At 43.8% G+C, this 23,423-nt stretch overlaps 1 protein-coding gene across 1 annotated transcript in view; it reads right to left on the bottom strand.

Moving 5' to 3' along the window:
* The window catches only part of LOC144719735 (thrombospondin-1-like), a 47,639-nt gene that overhangs the window by 3,642 nt on the left and 20,574 nt on the right, over positions 1-23,423 (bottom strand). The window contains exons 12-20 of the mRNA XM_078595901.1: positions 22,895-23,047; positions 22,306-22,524; positions 17,348-17,455; positions 13,392-13,551; positions 6,751-6,869; positions 5,251-5,485; positions 2,903-3,130; positions 2,068-2,339; positions 381-478 (exon numbers count right to left, since the gene is read on the bottom strand). Of these exons, the coding sequence (XP_078452027.1) occupies positions 381-478; positions 2,068-2,339; positions 2,903-3,130; positions 5,251-5,485; positions 6,751-6,869; positions 13,392-13,551; positions 17,348-17,455; positions 22,306-22,524; positions 22,895-23,047 (1,592 nt within the window). The remainder of the gene's footprint in view (positions 1-380; positions 479-2,067; positions 2,340-2,902; positions 3,131-5,250; positions 5,486-6,750; positions 6,870-13,391; positions 13,552-17,347; positions 17,456-22,305; positions 22,525-22,894; positions 23,048-23,423) is intronic.

The raw sequence follows: 23,423 nt of genomic DNA, 5'->3' as shown, positions 1-23,423 counted from the left end.
CACCCTCTCACACACTCGGTGCCTCGGCTGCGGCTGTTACTGTCACCCTTACAAGCTGGAGCGTAAGAAAGTTAATGAAGAACGCACTCCCAAAAAATATGGAGCAATAAACATGACTGCGACCGCAAGAATGAAGGCAGGGATTGAAAAAAAAACACGCTCGGACACGCTTAACGGGACTGATGCAAGCTGGACACCCTGGGCACTTGAGCTGCCTCTCTGTTTTGTTGTGTTTTTTATTAAATTGACCTTGTATTTCCCACACTTTCTCCGTCCTGGTGACAACACACTCTTATATCGAAGTATACGGACTTCGGCTCAGACTGCAATTAACCAGATGCCTTTGAAGTGAAAGCTTCACGAGCGGTGTGAGTGAGTACCTGATGAAGCCAGTCTTGGGTCTGTGGACAAGATGCCACCTGTAGGCTGTGAAGTCTTTCCAGCCGATCACCTTAGGGTCGTGCCACAGAGTGCGCACCTACAATAGCAGCAGCAGCACGCCGTGTTAGCATTGCGCATCAAACACCGACCACTAGTTTTCACGCGGAAGATTTCCATAAAACATGTTCTACTTTAGATATGTTACAAGGCTATTTTAGGGAAAGTGCGGAACGCCAAACATCGGTGGCGAGTGACATTAACGGGTCTTGCCTTCCAACTGGCACTGACCAGCGTGGTGAAGTATGTTTAAAAAAACTGCAATGATTGACATGGCCTTGGGAAATTTGTTATAGGAATGGAATTGTAAAATCTTAGTCCAATGTATAGAGAAACATTTTTAATATGACAGACACGGAGCAGTATGCGCAAACGTTACGTTACCTAAACGAACGCAATAAACATACGTAATTTTTAATGATAACAAACCGGGACGTTTTGTACATTTGTATTCATAAATTGGGAAAATCGTATCCACGTTTGTTCAATGTTATTGTGTGGTTACCAGGTTACCAGTGTCTGAGTGTGCGTCACCGGACATAGGCGACAGTTTAGGAATTATTCGTGAAAATGCTTGTGATACAAAAAGCTCTTACTGTTTTAAACACATCGGACATATTTCATTCCAACTATTTAACATTTGCCCAGCTAAATTCCAGAGCGGTGCATTTCGGTGTAATGTGGTGCACTGTTGCAAGGTGTGGCTGTATGTGATGTGACAGCTCTTAGCTAAAAGGAATGCATTTAAATGCTGATAGTAAGTGTTCGTGTGTAAGTGATATTTATTGAACAGTAAGTGTATGTGTGTAAGTGATATTTATGGGATAGCAAGTGTACGTATCGCACCTCCGATTAGCACGGTTGGCTACGTACGGTGTGAAAGAAGTTCAACATGTGTGCAGGTGACGTTAATTGGATGGGAGTTAAAAGTGTACGATGGTATGAGCTGGAATGTGTGATGGGGTAGTTTGAAAATACAGCGTGTTCGTGAAGGAATCGTCTGTTTATTAACTCGTTAAAACTCGCACAGCAGTTTGAGCTGGGTCGACACAACTAGACACGCACGACGAACGGCTCGTATGAAGATTCCATCGTGCGAGTTCACATCCCTCGAGACCTCCACGTCTCCGCCACGGGGTGGCGACGAGGGCCCTCGCGATATTTGAGATTTTCGCTGACACCCCCCTGCCTGTTGTTATGTGCGGCCGAAGGCCGCTCAAGCTTTTAGGTTTAAAAAAATGAGCAGCAAAAATTGTAATCGCACCGTTCAAAACGCTCTCTGCAGTTGCTTAATAATGATACCTCTTTGAACACTCTGTACAATACATGAATTTTATACAGTGCATTCATGTATTTCACTCCAGGCGAAGCAACGTTTGGTTGGATAAGAGTCATGTTGTCGCTTTTGTGATATTTTCTCACTCCCCCTTCCTCCCTCCCTCTGCTTAAGTAGAAAATGCCCCCCGCCCCCCAAATGAATACACTCTCTTACAGGGAGAGTCTCCAGCCCAGAGGACACAGCCCGCAGACTGCACCCATTCGAATCTACTCTCTCCTGCAACAACGGGCGTCCAATCAAATCCAATAAAATAAAAAGAGACTTGTGTCGTGGCGAGGTTTCGGCGTTACCTGTCCAGGGGTGTCCCCCGTGTGCCAGAGCGCGTTGCGAAGGTTCTCGCTCGGTCCCGTGGACGAGTTGACGACCTTGATCTGCAGGCCGGCGTAGCCGTGCGCCACCGTCGGCTTGTTCTGCCAGTAGGTCTGCGTCACCTGCTTCCACATGACGACGTAGAAGCGGCCGCTCGACTGGTAGCCGAACACGAAGCCGGCGTAGTCGTCGTCGAGCTCCGTGTTTACAAACAAAGTGCCGCTGAAGTCTACGCCGTTGAACTCGTCGTACCCTGGAGAGGGGGGGAAAAACGTTAAGATTGTGTTCACCACAAAGTACGTGTGGGACTTCGAGGTAAAGGCGCCGCCCCGCGATCGTTTGCGCACGTCGCTGCTGGTGGAAGAGTCTCCACCGGAAGGAGGTCTGAAGAGCCCCAATTCCCCTTCCACGCTGGCCACTTGTCTCGGACGAGGTAGGAGTACCCATACTGCACCTCTCCGCATAGACACGACCTGCCGTCCAACCGTGGTGCACCCATGCATATTGCCAGCAGATCGAACCAGTGACCTCTGGATTGCAAGTTCAGATTGCGGCCCATGATACCACGGCACCATCCTGGCTATAAGTTCACAAATTCACGAAAGATATCTGTTCATTTCTTTCAAAAAACTTTACTGACTAAATAGGCGGTATCATTACAATGTTTTTTTTATAATTACGACACGAATAAAAGTCTTTGAACAGTTGACGCAGCATGGACGACGTAAACATCGCAGAACAGCTCAACAAGAGACGTGTTTCTTACTCCGAGGTGCGACATTGAGGAATGAATGAGGGCGATCGTGATCAACTCACCGATGGCCATCCCTGGGTCGCTGTTGACCGTCTGCACGAGCTCCTTGCCCTGGTGGCGCACCGCCCAGTTCGGGTCGATCTGAGCTGTGCCCTTGGGGTCGAGGGGAACCACCTGGAACTTACGCAGGTCTGTCCGGAAAATAGCCGCATTCTCAGGGCAGTTGTCCTCAACGTCCGGTATTCCGTCGTTGTCAAAGTCATATTTGCAGGCATCGCCTCGCCCATCGCCTGTAAATTGACATACAGCAAATACCATGACAACACCGCTGCGGAGGTGATCGCAGTCCTGCTGCATAGCTTTAAACGAACCCCACACGGAGGGGTACATGGTACACGTTGTTCGTGAAGAAGAGATGGTTAATCCCGTGGATTTTATCTCTCTCGTACATCTTTATGAGCAATAAATGTTAAACAAATTCCTTTTTTGTGACTTCATGGAACAAAGCGAGATCCTGCTTTGAGCGCCGTTAGCATCGTATCGTACATCATGCACGGCGTTTTACGGCAGGTAATTATACTGTTGTGGAATTATTCGATGAATCATGGGAGACTCATCGCGTGTTGCCCGATTTCTAGCAGGCAGAGATGACTCTTTCCCCCCCCCCCCCCCTGTGTGTGTGTCTGCATGCGCTCTCCACCAGTGTTTATTTCGGGAACAAAATTACGGAGGAACACGAGAATAGGTTTAGATTTAAAGCTTTCGTGACTGCAGGGATTTATATTCTTGGTTCTTTCGTGACTTTACCGAAAGAACCAAGAATATGATCATAGGTATCTGGTGTGGACCAATATGTTTCATGGACAATGCACATATTATCAGAATATGTTTTTTGTTTGCATTCTGACCACAAGCATTGTGGTTAATGCAGACATGATTCCTTGTAAACGGTTTCAGTTTGGTGTTTTAACATCTTAACACCTGTTTTGTTGCCAGAAAAAAAGGGGAAAAACCTATTATCATATTTTGGTACTGGAAAAGGAGGTCCCATGATAGGGGAGGGACATATTTGGCAATGGGTTTTCATTTTAGTCAAAGTCAGCGATGACTATGATTGGATGAAAATCATCAGGCATACTGATCACCACGGCTACCCACCAACGCGTGCAGTTTAATGAGTGTGGATCAATATGCAAAGTAAGGTAATCTAGTAAACCATAAACGGTGCTTGTCTCTATGTTTATATAAAAAAATCGAGTTAGTTAACTGATTTGCTGACCTGATTGTATTGAGGGGAGGGGAACATGCACACCCCTCACACCGACATTTAATAGCAGCGGAGAACGGGCTACATTCTTGACTGCTTTCGTCTACTGGACTAATACAATGACTACATAAATGATCGGGGTAAGATTTGACGACAACATTCACAGGTTGCTGTTGTTGACCGGACTAAGACTACGATGAAATATGAAATGCTGACTAGATCAGCACAGCTCGGCAGCACGCGTAGCACGGGGAGGATGTCACCAGCAAGCCCCGGGGCTCCCTAAGGTCCACAACATCACTGACAGGGGAGAGCTCTCCGCTATTGTTACGACGATTTGTATTAATTTTACATTTATTGAGATTAAACTTGGGAGCCTGATCTCCATTAGAGTTATATCATCGATCAACTTGATTCATTTCGAATATCTCTCTTATGAAGATGAATGACACGGAATGATAAGGCATGGGATATTCGACATCAGTCCACATGCTGTGTGTGGTCAGTGTGCAGCCCAGGGTATCTTGTAAAAGACCCTCGGGGTACGAGCACTCTTTTTATAAGTACAGCACTTTATTATTTTGACAGGTGGTAATTTCATCAACAATTTAAATGGAATTTTGCAGATTTGCATAGCCAAGTGGTAAACAGTGAGGGAATTACTAAAGCACTTATGTTGTGAGGGAATTAACTTAAAATATATAACAAGGAGCAAGTAGCCTGATGCCTGTAATTATGTGCGCTTTATGTCCACTACAAGTATGTGCGAGTACTTGTTAACGTGCACAAGTGTGCTTGTGTGTGTGTCTTTGTCACTGTGGGGAGCGGTGGTGTAGTGGCCAGTGCCCTGCGCTACAAACCCAGCGGAGCTGCTTTCGATTCCCGACCATGCGCAACATCAGTGACAATATCTGAACCGGTACTGGGCCTCCCCTAGGTTATCTCTACCGTAAATAAGTACCTGGAATGATGTTTAAACATCGGAACGGGGGAGACAAAGGTTGCCTGAAGTGCTGCTGGCCAAACCACCCCCTTCGTGCAATGTGCCGGCCTTCATAGGTACTCGCTAATAGCTCTTGCTCCAACAGTCAATAAGCCTATACGGGGGATCTTTGTCTTTGTGTGTCTACGTGCGTGTTGTACCATCAGAGTCGAGTTGGTCAGGGTTTGCCACGAGTCGACAGTTGTCCTTGTCGTCGGGAATTCCATCGTTGTCATCATCCCAATCACAAGCGTCACCTTTGCCATCTTTGTCATGGTCAGCCTGATTAGAGTTTGGCACATAGGGGCAGTTGTCCAAATTGTTTTGATGGCCATCCTCATCAATGTCCTGATTGTTATCACACTTATCTCCAATGAGGTCAGAGTCTGTGTCCATCTGTAAAAACAGAAGAATGAAGTGTTATCCGTGCACAATGTTACGCCCGTGCTAGCTAGCCAGTTATCCCATGCACCATTGTCATGTGCTGCAGGGACAAAGCTGGCCTATAAACACGTTAAATCATCCGCGACTTCCCTGCTACATTTGCGCAGAAGACAGCAGAAGACAGGAGCTAAATTAATCTATAATGCGGGTTTTTGTGGGGTTAGATCATGTAAATATAAATGTATCGTTAAACCCGCCACCACCCGACACAGCTAATTAGTAAGGTTTGTCACGTAAACAGAACATGCCAATTGCTGATGCTAGTTGTAAGTATTGGCGAAACGTTGTACTCGGATTATAAATGTGGTGGATTTACTTTCCAATGTACTAGCAACGAATTGACATGTTCTGTTTACATGACACACCTTACTAATTGTCTGTGCCGGGTGGTGGCGGGTTTAACGACACATTTATATATTTATGCGATCTAACCCAAAAAAAAACTGCATTATGGATAGCATCAGAAAAATTAATCATTGGGATTAACATATATTTTTTATGATGCATCTCAAAATTCCTTACAAAAACACATAGGGAACAACTTAAAATTTCAGGGTAAACATTCCAGGGAAAAAATATCGGCAGCAAGCTGTGGAACATATGATGGAGAGAAGTGTGAAAGCAACCGTTGCATCGTGAGGTGCACTGCCAATTGACATTCACCGTGAAAGGGCGAGTTTTTACTGTGATTTGTGATATTATGTGAATACTGTACTGTGCAATACGAACAAAATGGGATAAAATTGTCAGGAATTCATAACGGGGCCAATGAAAGCATGCATATAATTTAACTAACCCCATGCCTATGCTTATAACATGACACAGTTTATCAGTTTACCACCCCCCCCCCCTATTATAAATACATTCCTGCAGAGGGAGCTGGTAGGAACGTTGGGTTGCTCGGTCAATGGCCAGGGTCAACGGCGGCGTGGTATATTCCGCAAAATATGCCCGACTGTGAGGGCGGGCACAAGCTGGCGTGAGTAGGTTAAACGTTGAGTTTTATAAGGGCACCACGGGGTGACCAGCCCCTCCCCACCCAGCCCCTCACCACCCTCCCCTCTCGACCCAGCCCAACCCCTCCCATTTTAGGATGCACGACGGACGGACACAACAATCCCCTGTGGGCTGGTGGAACCAAGTGGTCCCTACCAGTATGACAAAGCCTACCAGAGGCCGAGGGATCTCATGAGACACATAGGGGGAAGAACCCTCACCTGCTCTGGGTTGTGCTCCAGTGGACAATTGTCGCACATGTCGCCAACACCATCCTTGTCCGTGTCCTTCTGGTCCACGTTATAAATATAAGGACAGTTGTCTTGTTCGTTTAGAATACCTGGGCAATGAAGACAAACAGTTAATGCCCTCGGGTGTTATTGTTTACTTCACCTTGACATTAAACATCGATCAAAACAGCCACCACATCAATGCATTCTGTTATCTGATATCCAACTGTAGCACGATTTCCATGTTGTTGAAATGCATCATGCATGATGGCCCATTCTCGTTTTTTAGCAAATCTCATTCTCGTGAATTACACGTTTGTCTCTGTCATACACTCTTGGTGTTGTGGGGGAAAGCAGGTAATTATTGCTTGTAAACACAAATGACAGTTCTAAAAGTGGATTAATTGATAAACTTGAATAAACATTCAGATATCATGCAGGAGTGGATTGAAAAAGGGCTGCATCTCCATCGTCAGTCTCGTCCATCGGCCATCATCCCTCTATGTGATTTAGGAGGAAGGATAAAATCCGAATTACAAAAATACAATACGTGTAATAAAGCAGAACTATCAAAAATGAGAACAGATTAAGCAGTGTATCATGACCTTCGTGATAAAGTAGCGGTGCAGTGGTTATCAGACAGCATTATGAGTTGATTTCCCTGCAAAAGCAAACATCAATGTCCAGTGATATCTGAACCCCTGAACAATCTCACACTCCCCAGCATGGCACGTTATGGGGAGCCCTTTGTCTAGTGCTGGATTTGACAGAGGGCTGTCAATTATTGTTGTAATAATGAACTTGCTTATTATTTTGAATTGGTATAGGCGCCTTTCAATTGACAAAGAACATGACCTGTGACGACCTCACTGTACAAGATTTGTGGTTGTGATCGGTGTCAGATTACAACGGTGGGCTTGAGGTCAATCTGCCCAAAATCCGAGGCATGGGAGCCTTGATAAAATAAACACGTGACCAGTCTCAGTGCTGCTTAAACGATGGGCAACCTCCATGGCATTCAAAAGGGAAGAATAGTTTTTTTTAAAATTACGTGTATATGAATAGACAAACTCAAACCAGGCAACCACTCATCTCTACTGGTGGCCCTAGACAGCATCAGACTTTTCACATTTCTATGCCAGGGTTCAGTTCTTCCACATGAAGACCACTGTTTGCTTGCCACAAAGTCGGTACAATTTACTGGCCACAGAGGGTTGACGGACGGGCTGCGATAACCCCCGACTCGCAATTGACCTCAACATTCCGATTCTGAGCTGCGCGCTCCAATTGCAGGCTTGCCGACATCATGTTTATTTTTTTGTAAGAGGTGACTTAATAACTTGGAGAGACTTGTGTGAGAAGTATTTACTCTGAGTGGGATTGGTTCCAGCTGCACGAGAGCAGAAACGGGGGCAAAAGGGACGGAGGGAAAATTACAAACGAAACAAAAAGGATCTCAGTACACTCCAGTTTATTTGACCAAATTCAGCTGGCTGTGGTTTGCTTAATCCTGGACTTTAGTTGCATTGTGTGTTTATTCGTCACACGGATCTCGTCACCGCATGCATATGTGACCTTGCTCTAACCCCTAATAATAGAGCCATGCTTAAATTATTTAAGTTTCGTTACGGTCACTCTGTCAAACGGCAGCAGTAACCTGTGCAAAAGGAAAGATTTGGTATAAATGACACAATAATATTTGCATAACTGAAAAAAGGAAAGAGAAATATAATTACATTGTGCTCTTCTGACACCATAGGCACCAACTCATTTTAAAATAAAATCCACGCATGGGAATCTCATCATCTAAATCAAATGTGTGTGGCCAAGGATAAAATATCCAAAACCTTTAATGCAGCCAAAAGAGAAATATTAGGTTATTAATGCATTATGCGGTGGGGGGGGGGCTGAACCCCTAAAAATGCCTTTTCAACCCAACCAACCGTGTAAATAATAGAGCAGCACAGACCAATCACTGACCTTTAAACAAATGAAGACGGAAAAACAATTAGGAGAATATTTTACGCGCACTCTGAACAATTAGTGCACTTCACGTTGCCTGTGATGTGGATGCAAGACGATGCATCCTGGATGTGGAAATTGCTCGATTATCACCAGTGCGAGTGCGAGACGTAGTGAGTGCTGCTTGCTGTCAGTAGCCGGTCTACAGCGCACATGCGGATGCTGTCAGACGCAGCATCAAACGTTGTTGCCAGACATTAAAAAAAAACTGGTAAAAAAATAAAGTGTCCATGGATAACAAGTCACACAAATAATTAATTAAGATGACCAAACTGTCGAGAGTAATGTGACTTATGGCTGGGATATGTTTCAGACTTACAATCAGCTACAAAACCCCTGTAAAACTGGGAAGCAATGCTTTTTTGGAGCACTGCACAAGCTATCTGGAATTGTAATTTGTTAGAAATTCTGATTATTATTATAGCCAACTGAAAAATACATGATGTTAACAAAATTAAAATATACGCTTGTTGGAAAAGCGGAGTCATTTCTATTGTTTAACAAAAGGAGCTGTGTTCTTGTTGGGGCACAGTAGTTGTGCAATGATTCCACGGTGTTATTTGAGATCTCCTTAAGGAGTTTTGAGCTGTGGTTTAGATTTTCAAAGTGAAGAATGCCTTCCCGGAAAGGTCATGTGCACGTGTGGACAACATGACTTTATCGCGCCGTGTGCAGCATGCCAATTGCTCCGATCGACTCGGCTTCGTTTTGAGAAAACGTCTCGGTCATAGGAATCCAGGAGGAAAAAGCAGAAACACGCAACTGTTTTGGGAAGGCCCGCAATTCCAGGAAGGTGTGCAAGCGTTTACTTCCTTCCCTCATGCGTGCACTTGCACAATGTTTTAATAAACGAAAATTTATCGCATGAAGCCCTTCAAGTTATCTGGATGTTTTAAGGCTGTGGTTATGAATTAAAGACAGGCCGTGTGATCTGAGTAATCCCGTTATTCTGAGTATAACAGGATATACACACATATATAACAGGAGCAGGGATTTATTGTATGGTTGTGAATTGGAAATTACTCTCCAAGGTAAAAACGTGCGCGTGTGTGTGTGTGCACGCATCAGCCAGTCGTCTCAGTCAGTCGACCCGTGGCATCTGGGTCTGCTCCGTGACCTCCTGCCAGGGGGCGTTCGACACTTCACGTGGCCTCAAGGTGCACATAGCCTGGCACAAACGTCGTGGTGACGACACAGCCACTTAGTGGCGAATGGCGGTTGTTGTTGTTGCACGCATTCAATGGAGTCGTTGTGATACTCTCTCTCGGCTTGTAGCCATGAAGTTGGATCGTTCTTATGCTTAACAGTTAATTAAAGATGATAGTTTAAAAAAATCCAATGATTTTCAAAGCCTTGAAAGATCGAGGATTGTCGTATCAATAAATTGACGGTATAAAGGATCAATTAATGTGAACATTAAGAGCAGTTGAGTGCTAATTGAGAGATAACTTCATAACGTTATCCACAAATTGTGGATTCTTTTTACAGGTCACACCAGTGCAGGGGCGGCCCGTCCATATAGGCGAACAAGGCGGACGCCCAAGGCGCCAAGTTAAGTGGGGCGCCAAATTCGACGAAAAAATACAAATTAAATAACGAAGATGTCATGATTTCAATTCGCATGCACGCACAGAGGGAATATCGCTTAAAATGTATTTCTCAACATTTCTGAGAATGTCTTGGTTGGACAGACGGACAGACGGACAAACCTCTGTTGAAAAAAAAATCTGCTAAAAAAACATTAAGCAGAAAATAGGGACAAAATGTTCCTCAGTTTACCAAAAACCTCAGCCTTGATCGGCCCTTCGGGTTCGAGGGTGGGGACGCCGATTGCATGGTTCGCCTAGGGGGCACCAGTTGCTGGCAGCAGCTCGTCAAGGGCCGCCCCTGCACGAGTAATATATAAATCTATAAATTACTCTTGGCTATTACACATATACGCATCTTGATAGACTTTGCAAGCGCAAGAACTACTGGTATGAATTTAGCACCAGATGGAAGCTAATAACACCCAGTTGGTTGTACTCATGACTTCTAGATTAGAAGTTTTCGTGACTGCAAGGATTCATACTCTTTGGTTTTTTCGGTAAAGTGACATAGGTAAAAAATTACAATAAATTAAATCACGACGTTTCGGAGGCACGTCGTGATTTAATTTATTGAATTTTTTTACCTACGTGACTTTACCGAAAAAAACAAAGAGTATGTACTCATTACTTTTAAAGAAATGGCCATTTCAAATCCTCATATATATAATACGCCTTTTAAAAAAGAGAACAATATATATATATTATTAATATCTGTTGACATAAAACATGTGCTTTACATGCTATATGCATGATCACATAGTTATAATAGTGCTGCATGCACCAGAATAAAAGTAATACAAAGTTGAAACAACACAAACGTCTATAAAATTGTGGTCTTAAAAATGTAATATACAATCGGTGATGTTTCAGCCAATGGCTCTTCTTCATAGCCACATAGGCCAGAGAGGTAGAATTTATTTAAACTGAAAAAAATGCACTTTCCATTGTCTATAGCAATTGAGACAACAGCTACTCATCCAATTGCTGTTTTTGTTCCCACGTGCATTTGTAAAACCGAGGTTTTTTAGTCTTAGCTCATGAAACCGCAACGTTACGACGTCAGGGGGAAATGGCACGGCGCGGCGCATGAACGATCTCACTCCCTGGTGGGTTGGCGGGTCTGGCCTCGCACTTCTGAACTATTGGCCACTACGATAGCCCCATGACGAATGCTCACGGCATAAATAACCCTCACATTTTCCTACGAATGAATTCAGGAGTGAGTATTTAAAGAAAGTAAAAAAAAATCACGTGGGAAAAGTATACAAGACCAATAAATAGCAAAGCCACAACTATCAAATAAATTATGACAATTGAGACAAACAGTACTGAAAACTTTACACTGTTAACTTTCTCACTTTTCACGTGACACTATCAATGTGTACTAATAATGTTAACTTGATTTTTTAAAATATATCACTAATTATTTTACCATATCAATACTTAAAATACCCATGGCTTGCAGTCCTGCATTTAAAGTGTGGGCTGGGAGAGAGCTGCAAGAGGCTGTGAATTGTGCTTCACCGCTTTCCAGAACTCACTCGTAGTGATAAATAAAAGTTTAAGAGAACAACCCCCCCTCCAACCCCCAGAGAGTGCTCCAATTTTCCAGTCAGGTTTTTTCCCAAGATTTTAGTTTGTAGGTCAATTTTTAACACACCTGGTGTGTTTAAGACTATACATATCCATAACTAAACAATCCAGGCTTGAGGCATTCTGCGAGAAGTTCTATCATCCTGCCGTCCTGTATTCTATGGATTAGAGGCCACACTTGTTTGCCGTTTAATTAAAAGCAAAAGTTGAGGTTGCATCTTATAGTCCAGAAGGTATGTGTGTGTGTGTTGTTGGCCAGATTTGTATAATTTTATTCACACTGGGCATAGGTTTTAGGGTGTGTTTTTGTTTGCTTCTGAAGTGTCCTATCATATAACAAACGTGCTAATAATGGTTTGAGTAGTGGAATAAATGTCCCATATTTGCTTCTATGTAGCTGCGTTTTTACTTCTGAATGATTGTACAGTATAACATATTCGGAATTAATAACCTATGTCACAGATGCTGAATGACTGGGTGAATGCATGCCATTCCATCTAGCCATGTTTTGAATGGACTAGAAACAAGTAAATGTTGACCGAGGGACTTATGGGATCACTGAATAACGCGTTATTATTTTCTCGTTGATTGAAATACAGGCAGGCAGGTGGTTTAGGGGTCACCGAGCATATGTCAGACCTAATACTCTCGAACATTGTATGGCACAAAAATTACCTAAATGCCTGGAAGAAGCAATTGTGTCCTAGAGATAGCTGCATCACTAACATCTCCTAGTCAACTCACTGCTTTAAAAACGTGTGCCACTAACCTAAAGTTAATGGTATCGTTGCAATCAGACACATCATCGGCTGAATGCGAATGCTTCCGTATCAATTACTGCTTGAGGGATACACGCACTCTGATGATCAAAGGTGGGCGATGCTGCACTGGCAGTGGTGTGCAATCACAAACAACAAGCAAGCATCTGTCAATGCTTTGATGCGAATGGTACAGCAGCGTTCAGACAATAAACATTGATAATCTCATGAAGCAAGGAATTGACTGACCCATGCATGATTGGGTAGGCAATGCCTTCAATCACCATAAAACATAACACATGGTAGGTGACAGCAGGATAGTAGTTGAAAATTATTTCATGCATAACAGGAATAAAACTAAGACATCTGTGCCATGATCCACGATACTTGACTAAAGTTGCCACCTCGAGGGTCCAAAAGACCGGGTGATATTATGTAAATAAAATATCTCACAATACCAGAAGAGGGGAGAAATACATGAAAATGCATCGTGTTAAGTGGCATATTAATACCCTAATTTACAAAAACCGTGACTTTCAATGTCCCGGTGAGACTTGGAGATTGTCCAAGGCAGCTGCCTCAACAAGAGAATGATCCTGGGAAAACCCAGGACAAGTGTCAACCGCGTACTCGACAGCTGAATGGGTAAAATGGAACGGGCGTGTTTTACCGTCTCCATCGATGTCCACGGAGCAGGCGTCCCCCTCCCCGTTCCCATCCGTGTCAATCTGCCCCGGGTTGTGGTTGTACGGGCAGTTGTCACAGCGGTCTCCCACGTCATCGCGGTCGTAGTCGTACTGCCTCGGGTTGAACTGCAGTCGGCAGTTGTCCTGTACAGAGACGCCACTGAATATGAATCAACTGTGCTGTTATTATCATGGCCGGGACGTTGCCACGGAGTCACGGTTCGCGCACCGGACCTGCAATCCAGAGGTTCCATTTGATCTCCTGGCTCGGCAGTGGAAACAACGGTCAAGATTTACTACTGTCTACCCAGCAGTACAATCTGGTACAGCACAGTTAGTCAAGCGGAAGGTTAATTGTGTTGGGGTAAAGTGTGGGTACTCTCACTTCTTCCAAGACGTCTGATCGGCGTGGAAGAGTAGGCCAAATACCAGAGGTGGGACAAAGTCATTGTTATGCAAGTCCAAGTCGAGTCGCAAGTCATCAAATTCATGACTCGAGTCTGACTCGAGTCCAAGTCACATGACTCGAGTCCACACCTCTGCCAAATACCCTCTAGAGGGGCTCTCTGGAGCTCCTTCCAGTGGAAGCCCTTTTGCCAGTAATGCTGCATCTTTCACCTGTTTATTTTAGTGGAATGCTACATTAATAGTTGAATTATAATTCAGAAGAAAACGTGTAAAAATAAAATGACAGGACTTAACATGAATGACGATCACGATGATGCAACAACAAAAAAACAACAGAATGAAGGAGGAAAATAAAAACAAAAGAAATATAGAAATGACACCTTTAAAAAAATATCACACATTAGGGGTACCCCAACAAGCACATTAATACTGCAAGGAATATGTGGAAAATGCAGACAAAATAGACACTCGAGAGACTTAAATAAACGGAAGGGAAACAGGGTGAGAGAGGTGAAGATGGAGGAGAATGTGGCAAACAGAAACGGACGATGTTGTTGCAGCATCAACCGCAGTCTGTTTCGACATTCCACCACTCAGCACTTAGGGAACCAGTTCCATTTTCAAGGGATCTGGTTCCACTCTGTAGCACTGGATACTCACGACAACATCACGGGTTTCATGTTTTCATACCTAACCCAGTAGGTTTGCTGACCCTCTGTAACAAAAGTGATCGCGATAAAGGTGCAACCCTGCATCTCCTTGCATACATCACTGCTCGTGGTAGGGCCTCCACCAGAGGTAGCTATAGAGAGCCCCTCTAGAGGATACTTGACCTACTCTTCCAAGCTGGCCAGATGTCTTGGAAGAGGTGGGATTACCCACACTCTACCCCACCACACACGACCTGCCAAACAATTAACTGTGGTAGGACCCAGTTATGCAGAGAGAGGTGGGGGTGGTTTTGTTTAGGAAACTTGTCACATTGTTTTAACTGCCACGTCAGGAGGTCAAACCTAAACGATAACCTCTAGATTTAAAGTCCGGTGTACTAACCATTCCACCATGGTAGCGCCCCTAGCATAAGTCTGGTATGCAGGAGGTCGTCGGTTCGATCCCGACTCTGACACCTGTGTATTTGGAGTTTGCATGTTTTCTCCGTGGTCACGTTGATTTTTTTTCCTCCGGGTCCTCCGATTTTTCCCTCGACATTTAGGAAAAGACGTTTACAGTATTTGGCTGCTGTACATTTCCACGGGATAATCCACTTCAATGAGCTACCATTTGTGGCCAGGTCGCTTCTGAAAAAGAGCTATATAGCTCAGTGGGCCTTACCTGCTAAAATAGAAATAGTTTCTAATTTATAAAATTTTCCCAAAAATCATCTCCGAATGTCAACATTGCTATTCAGGAGACAAAGATGTTGGGCCATGTCTATACTGTGCATATCAGCACGCGATAGGAAGCTGTACCACCCAGACGTAAACCTGCACATCCATAAAATAGATTAGCAACTGAATTGCTGCGCTTTCATCATATTTACGATACAACTGTACTTACTACGTAGTTTCACAACGAACAACCATTCGAGTATTTGAAATGCAAATAATTATTATAGTCGTTAAAAAAATTGTACAGCAATCCTCTGGAGTGAATAAAATAAATACCGCTTTTTTAATTAAACAGTGACCACAGTGTGGAGAGACTGGCAACCCCGAATGGGAAAGTGGAATTTCTCGAACTGGCTCAGGGCCACCATGGGGCTTGAGGGCCATCTAATTACTTACTGGGGTGGGTGCCAACAAATTATGACACTCTTTACGCTTCGACTGTATTCACCAAATTGTTATGTGTCCGGGTGGAGAGTAACGGTCGGCGATATATTTATTTCGAGTTATAATTAGATGATTACATGAAATTAGGCCGATTTGTTATTAATTGGTTTATGCGTTGAGCTGAGCACAGGGACCGTCCATAAATGACGTCACGCGATTTTGGACGATTTTTGCCCCCCCCCTCGTCACACGGCGTCACCAAAAGTCAGACCCCCCCCCTCAAATATGACGTCACAAAGCTCTGCCCCCCCAAAATAAAACATGCTTCAAATCGCTTGAAACTATTGTCATTGTAGTGCGTATTTAATGTGGCGCTGCACTCTGATGTTGTAAGAGAAAACATTTATTAAAAAGTCTATTTAATTAAGTAGAACGTGTTGTCTATATTTATTAAAAGTTGCGCATTTTGATGTGATGTCACATTTCTCAAACCAACCCCCCCCTCGTCACACATCGTCACAAATGTCTGACCCCCCCCCCCCTCTAGGTGCGTGACGTCATTTATGGACGGCCCCACAGCGGCACGCGTTGACGAATGGTACACACTGAGAGGCAAGAAGCACGTGGGGTGTTTCAGTGCCACTCGTTTTCCAAATGCGGTCATTCGGGTTAGGCCGCGTGTCGAGCATTTCGTCTCTCAAGCTTGAAGATGGCCGCCGCCATAGCAGCGGTAAGGGCTGGAGAGAAGAAACTGCTCAACACGAGGCCTAATCCGGAAGGCCATTCTTGGATGAGAAACAAGAATTTGAGAAATCCTAATCATCACTGAATTGGAAAATACTAATAGAGTACAGCAGGACTTGGCACGAGCAAGGATGACTATCAACAGACTGGTCTAAGGAAAGAATGCATCCAGAGATTGGAAATGCATGAAGGCAAAGGAAACGAGTAGACTGAGTGCTGATATCAAGAAAATGTTGGCGTGAGATAAATAACACCTGCGCAGACCTATTGGCAGCGGCAAAAGTGTGGATGGCTTCATCCGTTATTGGACCGGAAAAGGCCATTGATGATATCCATCATAGTAGGTGCAATGACAGAATGAGGACAACATACCATTTTGTGAATACACTACAATGTTGGATATCCAACTCCTTGGGGACTGTGGTATATTGATGGATATGTGAAAAAGGTCATAATTGTGAACATCTATGTAATATGACAGAAGATAAAAATAAAGTGTTAACTGTTTTAACCACGGGAAAATTCTTTACATTACTTTAGATGTAAGAAAATGTATGCGATATTAAGAACACATCTATAGATAATGACATTAACAGCCATACACAAAAACTGCACTGGGTATTGGAAATTCATTTGTCAGGGTGGATATGTGACAATCGCATATGTGGTGTTGCAATGCATGTAACACTTTCACAGCATTTCCAGGGAAGAAAAGAAGACACGCTAAAGGTTATTTTTGATGATGTGTAGAGACGGTGATCACACAATTGCTACTAATCATTGGTGGCAACACAGAGGACATGATCCAAATCCAACCTGGTAGCTAACAGATTTTAATTTCCAAATTGATCAAATGGCCTGCGAATGTCTGTCTCGTGCGATGTTAATACACTTTAGGCATCCGTTGTCGCATACCTTCTGTGCAAGCCCTATCTTGTGCCATGCTGCAAAATGTGTGGTGTGTTTTTACGAGCCACCATAGCGCCACAGAATTAATTGCAAAATAAGCGACTTACCCTGTCATCGAGAATTCCATCGTTGTCATCGTCATCGTCACAGGCGTCACCCATGTTGTCCTTGTCATAGTCCTCCTGACCCGAGTTAGGCAGGTGTGGGCAATTGTCCTTTGAAAAGAAAACACAGCAACATTATTATGAGAATTCGTAAGTAATGTTGTCAGAATTTATATAGCACGGTAATCGAGGCGCTTCGCAAAGAATTAACAACGGTATTTGTGAATGTAACGGTGGAGGTGAGGTGAATGAAATAGACGAGAGGAAGCAATGGGGGCGAATCTGTGATGATGCGTGAATTCGGTGAAAGCGAAATCAATAACAGTAAATGATGATGATGATGATGAATGGATTGCACGAATGGCGAATGAGTGATAGCTATATAATGAGAATATGAAGAGGGAACAGTAACAGTGGCGGTGGTGGTTATGAGGAGGAGATTAAGGTGGGGTCATGGCGTGAGCTCGGGAAAATAAGCGAGTTTTGAGTAAGGAGCAGAAACTAGTTTTTAATTCTGATGAATAACTTAAATTAACCAAACCAATATATACAATGTCAAGTTTTGCATGACTGACCAATGAACACACCGAGATAGATAGTCAGAGTTGTCGCTGACATTCCTAATTTTGTTTTTCCAGTTTATATAGAACAGACATAACTAAAGCAGATATTTGAACAACGCATAGTTTCCGTGATGCTTTTATATGTACTTTGTTTATGCGCACGCCAGCTGTGTAATTGTCGCTGTGGATGAACGTCAGGGGCATTTCCATTACTGGCTCAGGACTGTGGAGAGGAGAGTAGTGGCAGCCTTTCCTCGATGGAGAAAAAAACTACTGACAATTCATTGTGTGTGCATACTTCCGTGTGTGTGTGTCAAATCTTTGCTTGTCACAACTCGTGGCCTGATTGGTCGGTGCAGCTCAGGGCTGGGTTTACGAGATGGCATCACGAGAGACTCAGGCAGACACCGTACACCCTGGCCCTGCCGCGAGATTCGCTGCCATCTGTGCAGGAAACGTGAGCTCTGCCTATTTTTTTTAATCACGGCTGGCTGAATCCAGAAAACGGCTACTGGTGAAAACTTTATGCCATGACCTTAGTCTCTCAAAGTTATTAAGCAAAGGGTCTCGTTCATGTTGGAAAAAGGGCAGTGTTCACTGATGTACGTTATGGATGGCCAAGTCGCTGCTATTTCTTGCCGGTTTGGCCTCTTTCCCACTGAGAAGAAGCAGTTTTCTCCAGTGCACGAATCAGGCAGTACATGTGCATTGTTATAGGATCCATTGTTTTGCTTAATTGCACCAACATTTGCATTTTAGTTTTCCAACCGCAGATGAAGTGCAATCTTGTTTTGATACCATTCCTTCGGTAGATAAGACGATTAATAACAAGTACATATTTAAACGTTTAACTGCATTCGAAAGACTGGGACAAAAAAAACTAATTTTTGTAATTTTGTATGAAAGCAAGTGCCATCATAACAAACATAATGCAGTAATATGAGTTAAAAAATTTAGTCGAACAAAATATAATGAAACCCAGATGTGGCGGTGAATTTGTATTCGTCATTTAGGCAAAGAAGGCCATGAAAAATCCCATCTGGCGGGACTGTGTGCATGGCTGTAGCAGTTCAGTGGCCGCGGCGTGTTTGCCTGCTGCTCCCTTCTCTCCCTCCAGCCCTGCCAGTTTGGCGCAGAGCCCCCCCCGCCCCCCATCGCAGCCCGCCCACATCCCCACCTCCTCTCAGGAATGCATTAACCTTTCTGGCGGCATGGGTCACGCGCATTAATCTGCCAGTCCCGTGCGTTCTCTACCCTCGTGCATTCCTTCAGGTAGCCTCTCCCACCACTGCTGTCTGGATTTTGACAGCCGCTCAGACATGGCATGGCAAAAATAACGTTTCCAGTCTTCACCCCCCCCGCCCTGCTCCCCATGCACCCTGTAAAAACTTCCTGCACTCACTCTGAAAATGTAAACCACCAAAAAATCTATAGATCTATGAACAATATGGAGCAGACTGCGAGTGCTGACTTTCCCTGTAAGTGCAAAAAAATGGGCCGAGCCCTTGAACTTGTGAGAAAACACCTGACCTTATTGGCACTTGCATCTAACACTGGTCTTGTTAAATGCTTTTATAAAAAAAAAATATTTATCTTTTATTAATTCGGAAATTTGAGAAGTAGTGGAGAGAAAATTAATTCGACATATGTGTGATATTGCAGCTCCGCATATTTTTCCATTCCTCAAAATATCCCCGAAAGTTTTTACTACAATAAAATGGCTTGACAAAAAATGATTCTCTTCTTACACCTTTCCAAGGTAAAACGATCCTCTCACACATCCTCAATAATATAATCCTTACACCATTTTAAGGCGAGGGATCACTTGCAGTGATTATGCAATTGGCAACAGCCTTCCTTGTTAAATGTGTTTGTTTTGTGGACTTACCAATGTAAAAGCGGGGGACATATAATGGACACAGTTAGTCAAAAACCTTGAGCTTTAGCATCCAGACATTGGGAATGGCATGAGACAGTGCCTCCAAACTGACCAGTTTACTGTATATAATAATTATCGCTATAATCTCCATGCTTGCAGATAATTCATCCTGTTTGTTCATAAGTTCGAAAATAGTTTGACTTAAACATATTTCGAATGCATACTCTTTGGTTTTTCGGTAAAGTCACGTAGGTGAAAACAAAATAAAATAAAAATAAAATAACACATTTTTTATTTTATTTTGTTTTCACCTACGTGACTTTACCGAAAAAACCAAAGAGTATGGATCCTTGCAGTCACGAAAACTTCAAATCTAGAATATTTCGAATGGCCATATTTTGCTACCCATTTCACCATTAAGCAATGTAAAACAATACAAAAGTACTTTAAAAGGCAAGTTATATTCCCTGACAGATACTGTGCTATATTTCATGTCACACCCAGCTACGAGAGCGATGGCACACTGATGAGATCCTTGGCAGTCTGTGTCAGGGGGTGGCTGGCTGACAAGCCCTTACGTTGTTAGCTACTTATGAGGCTATATAGAAATGTGTCAGAGCTGTCAGCAACTACAAACTACCTTTTTATTTCTCGTGACAATAAACTTTGCTGAACTAGCATTGACGTGAGCTATCGCACAGCACGTACATAACTACAATTTTCACTCTTAGTTTTGCTTTGTTGGTGCTTTCATCTGTATTCTTTTTCGCAGACACTTTCTCTTTAGATTTTGAGATGTTTTCACGTTGTTATTTTCCCCCGTTATCAATATAAACATCTTAAAAATATTTAGAATGGAAATGTAATTTAAGATCAGGACTGGGACGCAAAACGGGTGCAGGTGGTGCAATGTTGCCAGGCAGGATCCCAGGGATGGAAAGTGCCATCTAGTGGCACGTCTACTCACGCCTGGGTGGTAGTAGTAGGTGCTCAAAATGGGAACACTCCTAGGAAAGCCAGGACATGTGGCAACTCCGAGTTACATGCCTGAAAGTGTGAGCACGGCGGCTGTACAGGGAGCCTCAAAGATCAAAACATTAGGGTCAGGAGACCCGCATGTCTCAACTCGGCCCAAAGCTGAACTCCGTGCAGCTCTACGCATTGGTCATGGAGGCCCTCCTCCACAGGTGCCCCCGCTCTGTGCTGTGTCAGCGTGCACCAAGGCCTCAACATTCCTTCATCTTCTACCGCAGGAGATGAACCAATTATGGATGGATGAAGACAAACATAACTTGTTTTTAGAACAAATACAATTTAAACTTCAGTTTGTGGTTGTTGTTTTTTTGCATCAGCATGATGAAGTTTGTATTTGAGTCTAACCAAATTCCAAGAATGTACATGTTCATTGATGGCTCCAGCACAAGGTTTGCGGTTGAAGAATGGGTGGGTTTTGCCAGACTCGTCTTCAGGGATTTGTGAAAGCCAAATATTTCATTTAGTCTGGATGAAACAGTAGCTTAAAAGATACAATTCCTGCTGAACAGTGCTAAAGTCTAACTGCACAAGTGTCCGTGTCTTTTAACTGGACCTTGCCGCACGTCCGGTGGAGAACAACATTCTCCCAAGAACTGAAGACGGAGAACAATATTCAGAGTTTGGGGAGAATTGCTCAGTCGGTTACTGAGAGCAGTCGATTTAAGCGGACCAGAAAGTGTGGCAGCATTGTCAGTACGAGAATGACAGAGAATGTAATGGGCTTTATGCAAGTCGAAATTTTATAAGAAGCATAAAAGCTTCATTTGGAATGGAGTCAAGAGATATTTTTTGTCAACCACAAACGCCTGTAAAAGAAAAACGCTCCCATACTAGTTTTATGCGGATGCAAGTTGACGTTATTTATTACTTCACAATAAATAGAATTACCGGGGTGCGGGAAATCACATGATTCACCACCCATATAATTTGTTCGAGTGAATTAAGAAATAAACTAAAATCTATAAGTACATTTTCAGATTGGTGAATAACGTTTGTATTTATCAAGTACATAATCACACCTTCAGTTTTTAAGACTTTTCATCCCCCCCCCCCAGTTTATTGTGCTCCTGTACCGGCATCGTGTCATGAGATGAAGCGTCACATTACGTCTCCCATAGACAACGCATGTAAGGGAGGCATCATTTTGTCAGCAAGCAGTGTGCCCAATGTCTGCAAGGCATTCTTAGTGACGGGAATCCCTGCTCCATCTCCGAGTCAGGGAGTGCGTCAAAAAACGTTTTGAGGACTCAGCACGAGCAACCAGCTGGATACAATCACGGCGCATAAATATTTTTCGACAATGAACACACGCTAAGCTGGGTTAAGCTAAATACACATTTCAGAGACACGTTTATTACACGTGGCAGCTTGGAAAATAAGTAAGGGTCTGCTCTAGAATTTGTTTTTTTATAATAATACAACATCATATAAAGGTGTGTATGTGTGGTCAAGCTAGTCCCATCAAATATAAACGCGGCGCTTACCTTGCGGCAGTGATAAGTGGCATTGACCACACAGGTCAGGTTGTAGTTGGGCCAGCCGTCAAGGTCGGTGTCCTCTCCACAAATGACCCCGTTTCCAGCGTAGCCCGTGCGGCACTCACACTTGAACGGAGGCTCTGCAAACTGGCCCAGATGGATGCACTTGGCGTGCTTGTGGCAGTTGTGAGTGCCATCCTTGCAGGGGTTTCTGGGCTCGCACGTCTAAAAAAACCCGTAAACAATCACATTTGTTAATATTGACACGTATATATTTTTTAACAAAGTAAAATTAATTTGAGAAATTCACTCCCAATAACATGTACATTTGGGGAGAGGCTGCACAGTGGTTTTTGCACCACAGCACAAACCTGATTAGCTGAGTTTGAGTCCCAACCATGGCTAACACCAGTGGTGAGTGAAATCTGAACCAGTCTTGGGTTTCCTGACTTCACCAAACCCACACTGAAGTTTTGTCAAGCAACCCCAATGACCGTAGGGCATTCCTTTAAATCAGCAGTAAATTGATAAAAGCAATATTTCCAGATGCCGGGCAGTGCCGTCTTTCCATGTCCCAGCCCGCCCCACCACGCACCTGCTTCGCTCGCTTGGCATCAGACAGTCCCACGCCGAAGGGCTGGTTTCCACCGTAGCGCGCCGGGCAGGGTTGGCAGTGAAACCCGGGTGCTGTGTTCTCACAGCGATGGATCCCGTTCAGATGGAAGCAGATGTCCTTCACCTCTTCACACTGCCCATGCAAGAAAGGGTGCCGTTACCGGATCACTCAAAGCGCAAATCAAAACGTGATAGATTTCTCGAGGGTCTCCCCCAACTCCAAATTGCACCCCCGCACCCCCCACCACCACCACCACCGCCCTCGACAGCAATGGGAGAGTGAGGAAATAATTTCCGGAGCCCAGCCCCATCAGAAATTAATCCCCGATCATCCTCGTGTATTCCTTTTTATACCGCAACTCCCATGCAGCACATCCCGAGGCACCAGAACAAAGGGGGTATTTGCGATAATTAGTCAGCGAGGAAGCGAGTTCGCACCGAATATGGTGTCCAAAAACAATGCAGTCTCGAGAACATTCACGACAAATGAGAACAAACAACAATGGAAA

The sequence above is a fragment of the Lampetra planeri genome, chromosome 7, assembly GCF_965212315.1.
Source record: "Lampetra planeri chromosome 7, kcLamPlan1.2.h2, whole genome shotgun sequence".
Classification (NCBI taxonomy): Eukaryota; Metazoa; Chordata; class Hyperoartia; order Petromyzontiformes; family Petromyzontidae; genus Lampetra; species Lampetra planeri.
This window is presented reverse-complemented; position numbering and strand designations above follow the sequence as displayed.